The sequence below is a fragment of the Quercus suber genome, unplaced genomic scaffold (assembly GCF_002906115.3).
Source record: "Quercus suber isolate HL8 unplaced genomic scaffold, Cork oak 2.0 scaffold_620, whole genome shotgun sequence".
NCBI lineage: Eukaryota > Viridiplantae > Streptophyta > Magnoliopsida > Fagales > Fagaceae > Quercus > Quercus suber.
The window spans coordinates 258,054-266,035 of record NW_027070063.1 but is presented as its reverse complement, the minus strand read 5'-3'; the positions used below and the strand labels follow the sequence as shown (position 1 = coordinate 266,035).

Genomic DNA, 7,982 nt, shown 5'->3' with positions numbered 1-7,982 from the left:
ACCCATATGATTATGTTTCATGAAAAGGCACATATGGAGAATTAGTTATTTCATGAAACCTCGTTACGTTTCATGAAAAAGCACATATGAAGAGTTAGTTATTTCATGAAACCTCGTTATGTTTCATGAAAAGGCATGTGTGGAGAGTTAGTTACTTTTTCATAAAGCGGTTAACAAAGATTAAAACCTCTTCAATCTTTCTCAATAGTCACCAGAAAATTCTAGAAAATTCATATTTCAAATTTTCACTTAGAAAATTCTAGAACTTGAATTTTCACTTTATGAAACTATATTCTCCAAACTCCACCATCATTATTGCAACCTATTCTTGTATTTACCTATATATACAACATATAAGAGACATAGTCATGAACACAAAGTCACAAAGCTAAAAAGCCAAAGAAAAAAAAAAAAAAAACCATAAGCACAGATTCACTCATCAGTAAAAACATAAACACCACAAGCACAGATTCTTAAATTTACAAACATTATATTAGATTTTGAAGGATAGATTAAATACTTGAGTGTGAAGTGTGAAGGCTGGATTAGATCAAGCCAACAACGGCGTCACGGTGAGATGGGTGTTGCCTAGTGGGTCTTGTATGGGTCTATGAGATGGGTCTCGCGTGGTGGCAACGTCATGGCATGGGTAGCAACAAGATTTCAAGCTCTCACCTCTCAGTTTCTCTCTGTCGCGTTTTGGTGGCTTCCCAACGTGGGCAGCTGCAAGTCTTATTTGCTCTTAGTCTCTCGCCTCTCACTTTCTTTTTGTATTGCTCTTGCCTCTTAGTTTTTCTTTTCTCTTTTTCTTGTGTTTTTCCATTTGGAGTTTGGACTACTGGGTTTACATTTTTGGACTTACTTCTTCTTCTTCTTCTTCTTTTTAAGATTTACATGTGGGCTGGCCGGCTAGGTTAATGTTTCACAATTTTGGAGGGGGCCCAAGCTACAAAGTAAGGGGAGCCCAAGCCTTTTTTTTTTTTTTTTGGAAATTAACCTACTAAAAAAAATATTTTTTAGGTTGAGGGGGCAGGCCCCCATAGACCCCACCTATGTCTATTTTTGTGTGCAATGCATACAGTAACAATACATGTCATCTTCTTAATGTTGGTTGTAGCCTATGGCTACAACAAAGTTTGTACATATTTATTATTTGAAAGAGGGATAACCATAAATTAATGGTACCAAACATCAATACTTAGTCAAGGTGAAAAAGGAAGATAAAATTGTAAGCTACATCTATCTTTCCAAAACCAATTCTGCTAATCCAAGAATGTAAATTTACTTGATGAGAATTATTAAACGATACATGAATGGAACATTGTAAACCCACATTAAACCCTCTTGCTCTTATCACAAGTAACCTGTAGTATATATTAAGCTAATTGAAATGGATCAGATATCAAGCACCAATGCGGTTCGCATAAAGCAATGCGGTCAAGCACGTCGTGGTTTATGAACACGAGCACTAAGCAACTTCACATCATCTAATACCGGTCCACATAAAGACCCTGACTTGTCACTTGTCATGGTGTAAAATGTGCTTAGGAACATAATACGTGTGCGTAGTGACACTGCTTTGAACAAAAGACTGGCTCGCTTGAACCCTCCATTGCCCTTAGATTCATATGGAACCTTGACACTGTCTTTGCCTGCATATGCCTCTACACCCAGGGAACCTACACATGAATCGTTAGCGTCACCAACAGCAAATGTGAGGGCATAAGTCTTTCCGGGCATTGTATACACAACTTGTGCAAGGGCGCTTTCTTTTCCGGCCATGAGTTCAACTGCTCGTTTGCCTTCCGGGACAAAGAAGTGATCGGAATCAATGTATTTCACAGCCTTAAGGGACTCAATAATCCAGCCAGGTAAAGGACTGTGATCGTCTTCAATGTGTGGTGGAATTAGGACACCCCATGATGTATTAGGGTATATATATGGACCTTCTTCAACATTTCCATTTTTCAAAAGGTTGACTGCAAAGTGCATACAAACATATTAATGAAACGAATGATTTCAAATGTATTGAGATTTAAGATAGTTCAATTGGAGCACAAAAAAAAAAATCCTTGTGAAATGAAATACTCTAGAGCTTATTCGAACTGTTGTCGCCTGTCAATCTTTATAAGTTTTTATCATACGTTAAAAGTTGACACATTAATTTGCAACGTTTTTTTTTTAGAAGAAATTTGCAACTTTAATATAGTAAAATTTGTTGAAATGAGAGAGAGTAATTTTACCTCTAGTGCGTTTGGGAAGTTCCAAAACCTTCAAAGCAACAGCATAAATAAGTGGGCCACAAGCTGGATCATCAGCCACACCAGGGTTATGGATCGAAATTTCAACTTCCGAAAAGTCAGCTTGGAAACCCCATGCATATGAATCCCAACCATTGCTACTATATATAGTCTGAATTGGCAAAATACCCCAATCAATTTTCTCCGAATTAGGAGTCACTGACACGTTCAATTGCTCCTCTTGTGCGCAGGTTCGAGCTGCAGTGAATGTTACTGAGTAAAACAAGCCCTTTGTGACATTCACTTTTTGCTTGACTGCAGCCTCATTGCCAAGCCTTACAGCACAGGAACCCTCAGGCACTATTAACATCATGTCACCTTGTTTTTGACCTGGTTTTATGTACTCCACATACCCTGAAATTTCCCAAAAGGGAATGGCATTGGGGCCGGTCACTACTGTGCCTTTTAGCTGTGTTGGCTTTGGGCCCTGCTTGAACTCGCCATTGGGCAATAAACCTAAAATGAATGAAGAAGCAAGCATTTGTCATTACAATATTTATTTGCAAAATAAATTTTGTTTTCAATCACTGATTTTATAATATATACTCTTAAATTGAAATTCTGACTAGCTAGTCACTGCTCCTCCCATGTGAAAAGTACTGTCTCTGATCTAGCAAATATGGGTTACATAATATGATCCCTAAATCTAGTTAAATAACAGAGTTGAGATGTCACTTATTTTCATCATATCCTTTTTATATTGTCATTTCTTCCTACCCTTTGTACAGATACTGCCAATCACTGCCACCATGGGCAATTCCTTCATTTTATTTTATTTATTTTATATTATTACACAGCTACATGATCTGCTTATATCATTGACAAATTATTCAGTTCATATCTGTATGATATAGTTTGGTTTCTTGTACATTAACAGTAAAATAAAAAATGATGTTAAAATCTCTAAAAACAAATATAATATTAAAATATTTTTACATTTTTATTTATTAAAATGATGTTTTAGATGGCTTGATATTATTCATATTAATGTATGAACACTAAAGTTTTCCTTCTTACAAAACATAGGAACAACTTGTTAAGTCTTGTAATTTTGATTCTCTAATTAAATTTAATCACATAATTTTTATTTTTTACTTTATGGGAGAATGAATCACATAATTGTAAGTTTTTAACTATTAATACAATGTAGGTAGTAGTACCCCCCAAAAAAAAAAAAAGTTTTAAAATTACTTACTCCATTAAAAAAAGAAATATAACTATATAAGTTTTAACTTTTATACTCTTTTCCTTTCATTTTCAAACCCAAAACCATCATTAATTGCCTAGGAATTTTGTAATAAATAATGTCCAGAATGTATAGGGTGGCGGATTTGAGGTGTATAGCACGTGTATGTCTGACTCTGAGATTCTCCATAAGAGAGATCAGAGATTTATGGTTATTAAATGCAATGACGTAAATGCCCCTCCCAACGAAAACAAAAAATACATATAAACATTGAATTGAAGGGCATATTTGGTTATTAAAATGCAAATTGCTAAGGGTATCTTAATCTGATGCGATCGAAGACTCGTTAGCCAGCACAAACCGGCCAGGATTTCACGTGGTCAAGGCTGCTGCATAAGCATATACTATATATGTAACGTAACGTATATGCAATGATCGATGCAACTCTTCTTAAAGTCTAAACTCTTACAATTTCTCTTGTTACCTACTAATAATTAAGTAGTTATGCCATGTGTCTTTGAGTCTGTTACTTTAGTAATACGATCAATACTTTTTTAACCCAATGGTCAATCACCCAAAGAAAATTTATGGTTTTCTTAAAGAGAGATGCTATGTCTACAATAATTTTACAATATTTTTACAATAAATCATAGGTGGTTAGTTGTTATTGATTCAAATTTGAAACAAACATTAAGATTACTTTTTTGCTCCAGCAATAACAATCAGTAACAACCTGCCACTTAAGATTTGTTGTAAAAATATTGTACATTTATCATTTCTCTTTCTTAAATTAGGCCAAGAATATGTTAAAACTCAAAACTAAACAAAACTTGTCAAAGAGAGTAGGTATCTTTTTCGATTTTCACATAATTGAAATCTTAATCGAATGCAATCAATAAGGACACATCCATAGTTCATATTAATTATTTGATGAGAAGCTCTTTTTTTTTTTTTTTTTTTTTTTTTTTTTTTTTTAAAAAAAAAAAAAAAAGCAAAGTTTTAAAATTACTTTCTCCATTAAAAAAGAAATATAACCATATATAAGTTTTAACTTTTATACTCTTTTTCTTTCAATTTCAAACCCAAAACCATCATTAATTGCCTAGGAATTTTGTAATAAATAATGTCCAGAATGTATGGGTGGAGGTTTTAAGGTGTATAGCACGTGTATGTCTGACTCTGAGATTCTCCTAAGAGTAAGAGAGATCAGAGATTAATAAATCCCATTAAGCACATGTAGTCCAAGCAACTGCAATGACGTAAATGCCCCTCCCAACTAAAAAAAAAATACATATAAACATTGAATTGAAGGGCATATTTGGTTATCAAAATGCAAATTGCTAAGGGTATCTTAATCTGATGCGATCGAAGACTCGTTAGCCAGCACAAACCGGGCAGGATTTCACGTGGCCAAGGCTGCTGCATAAGCATATACTATATATGTAACGTAACATATATGCAATGATCGATGCAACTCTTCTTAAAGTCTAAACTTTTACAATTTATCTTGTATCTACTAATAATTAAGTAGTTTTGCCATGTGTCTTTGAGTCTGTTAATTTTAGTAATACGATCAATACTTTTTTAACCAAATGGTCAAAAACCCAAAGAAAATTTACGGTTTTCTTAAATTAGGCCATGAATATGTCAAAACTCAAAACTAAACAAAACTTGTCAAAGAGAGTAGGTATCTTTTTCGATTTTCACATAATTGAAATCTTAATCGAATGCAATCAATAAGGACACATCCATAGTTCATATTAATTATTTGATGAGAAGCTCTTCTTTTTTTTCTTTTCTTTTTTTAATAAGAAAAAATTGATGAGAAGCTGAATTTTATTGCTGTAGCACCAGACAAATAATGAAGTAAAAACAACCTTTCCATATAGAACTACCACAGTAAAAGCAGCCAAAACTAGCATAAAACAAAAACTAAAAATTTAAGAATAGCGGAGTAAATGTGGTCTTCCTTTTAATAAATTTTCTCAACCTCTCATCTGCATATATGTACTATACTCCTACAGTCCATGGTTGATCACATTCATGTTGAAGCAGTATAGCTCTAATAGCATATGTTAAAAAATATAAGCATGCATTTAAATGATCCTATAAGAAGTTCCTCTGGATTTTCAGCTAGACATGTCCCATATTCAAGACTTTAAAAAAAAAACGAGTGTGAATAATTCACAAACACAAGAATACTTTTGATGAGTGAAGATCATGATGAGTAGAGAAACTGAAATGCCCTAAATGCTATCTCTTTATAATTTAACCACGAATTAACAATGGGGTTGCTAAGCATGTGACCAACAAAAAATGTGCTTTGTAATTAAGAATATGTGAGCTTAAAGGGAGCCCAGATAAGATCTATCATAGAGTAAAAGCAAGAGTGAAATAAAAATAGCAACAACATATACCTAAGCATTAACAATAATATTGTAGCTAGTAGCTAGCCAAATTTACAACCTAAACGCAGCTACAAATATATATATAAACAAGAAAGAGTTTGAGAGTTTAGTTGCTTACCATCAGTGACAGAGATGGATAATGCGGTGTGCAAGGTAGTACAAAGTAGCACCAACAACACGGTGAGCCTATGCATCATCATTACCCTCTCTGTGTATGTGTTTGCGTGTGAGAGAGAGACACAGAGAGAGACAGATTTGCGTTGGGATCACAAGGAGGCTGAGACATGGTTTTATGTGTTACGTTCAATGAGAAAGCCCCTAAGTCTGTGAGAAAACCACATGAATGCCACTTGGAAGTATCCTAGTATTATTCAATTCATATACTAAAATGAAGATATTACCAAACTATAGAACAATGCTAGTGCAATCGTGTAAACGTAATGTTCGCAAAAGACAAGGCAAAAACTCGATTGATTCAAAATTTTGTCCTTCTATGATGACTGTATGCATGATCCTCCGCAAATAGTTTGAAAAAATTGCCCAAAATTTTCATTTTCTAGGAGTTATTCTCTTAAGAAATTTAGAACTTTTTACCCTTGTAAATAAAGCTCCAAAATTACTAATGAATACAGATCATTGGTTGAGTTTGAGAATGGAATTTCTTGGGTTAAGTAAATATAATGACACATAATTTTAAATGAAAAACGTACTTGTGCATAGCTTCTTAATTATAAATTTAATAGTATTTAATTAATAACCTTTTTTTTCTATTTTTTTGGTCGTGTATAATAAATTTCCTTTAACTTGACAGATGGACAAGGGTTTCTGGGGAAGGTTAAGGACAAGCTATTCAAGACCACATGGAAATTTCGGCGAGCTGTTACACTGTCGGTTGGAGGGCAGCGTTGTCCATTTCAAAATACGAACTATTTTCCTTTTGTTTTATTTTTTTTTCTTCTAATTAATGAATTCATATATACCTTGTTGTAAAGAATAATAGATTGTAGAAACAATAATAGTACGTAGTTGTATAATTCTTCAATCTGATTTAACAATTCAATTAGTGAAAATGGACTTTCTAATATATATATATATATATTGAAAATGGAAAGGGTTTTAGTTAATTAGCTTAATAGGTAAAGTCATTTGTCATCGAATAAGATATTTAATTAAAAATTATGTTTACACTAAAAATCAACCGGTATCTAAAAGAGTAATTATTATGGAATAGACACTATAAGTTTATATTCTATAGTATTTATTAAGAAAAAATAGTAAAAGTGGATAGCTAAATGACTAAAATGACCTTGAATTCTAATGAAAATGGATAGGTAAGGGCCTGTTTAGTAAGAGATTTTTAGTAATGTTATTGTTACTTTGTGGAAATACGTGTGGATGAAAAAATGCGTAGAAATACATGTAATGTTGTTTAAATACTGAAAACTGTTGTTTAAACAATAATAACAAGCACCCCTAAATTAGTGAAAATAGATAATCAAATGACTAAAATTTACTGATAAAGTTATTTGTCGTCAAATAAAATATTTGGGTTTAAAACTCTACTTACACGAAAAACCAATTAATATCTTAACCTAATAATAAGAGTAATTGTTACAAATAGACGCTATAAATTTAAATTACATTGTATTTATAAAATTTAAAAAAAGAAAAAAAAAGTGAAAATGGATAGGTGAGTATGCACAGTGCACATGGCTTTCATAATGTGATTGTTTGTATGGATTTTCTGAGAACGTGATTGATGGGCCCAAGATCTCAGACGAAAATGGCAGATGTAGCCTTCAATTATTTCAATTTCATTGTGAACCAAAAATATTTAATCATGTGTTTTCTGATGAATCATAGCTTTTGGGGATCAACAAGAAAACATTGGGAAATCAAAGTGAGCAAAAAAATCAATCAAAAGAATTGTTGAAATGTGATTGGATCGAATCCTGGCAAGCCCATGTGCCATTGAGGTTTTTTATTAGAATTAATCTTAAATTTCTTAATATAATTACCCGCCAAATCAGTACTAAAATTTTTAATTGCTTCTATTCCTTTTTGGTCGGCAATAATTCTATATAGTTT

At 32.7% G+C, this 7,982-nt stretch overlaps 1 protein-coding gene across 1 annotated transcript; it reads right to left on the bottom strand.

The window, feature by feature from the left end:
* Window positions 1-1,257: 1,257 nt before the first annotated feature.
* On the bottom strand, window positions 1,258-6,183 carry LOC112027095 (BIIDXI-like protein At5g11420). Its single transcript, XM_024059766.2, has 3 exons — window positions 6,013-6,183; window positions 2,244-2,756; window positions 1,258-1,979 (listed from the first exon to the last, which is right to left on the bottom strand). Exons 1-3 carry the CDS (start codon window positions 6,092-6,094, stop codon window positions 1,438-1,440), a joined length of 1,137 nt encoding a protein of 378 aa, XP_023915534.2. The 5' UTR covers window positions 6,095-6,183; the 3' UTR covers window positions 1,258-1,437.
* Between the last annotated feature and the right edge of the window lie 1,799 nt (window positions 6,184-7,982).

Bases quoted from the DNA above. Each gene is read 5' to 3' on its own strand.
- LOC112027095 (XM_024059766.2), bottom strand. From the start codon at position 6,094: ATGATGATGCATAGGCTCACCGTGTTGTTGGTGCTACTTTGTACTACC. The intron at 2,757-6,012 runs GTAAGCAACTAA...CATTCATTTTAG, and splicing joins ATCCATCTCTGTCACTGATG to GTTTATTGCCCAATGGCGAG. The intron at 1,980-2,243 runs GTAAAATTACTC...TGCACTTTGCAG, and splicing joins ACTTCCCAAACGCACTAGAG to TCAACCTTTTGAAAAATGGA.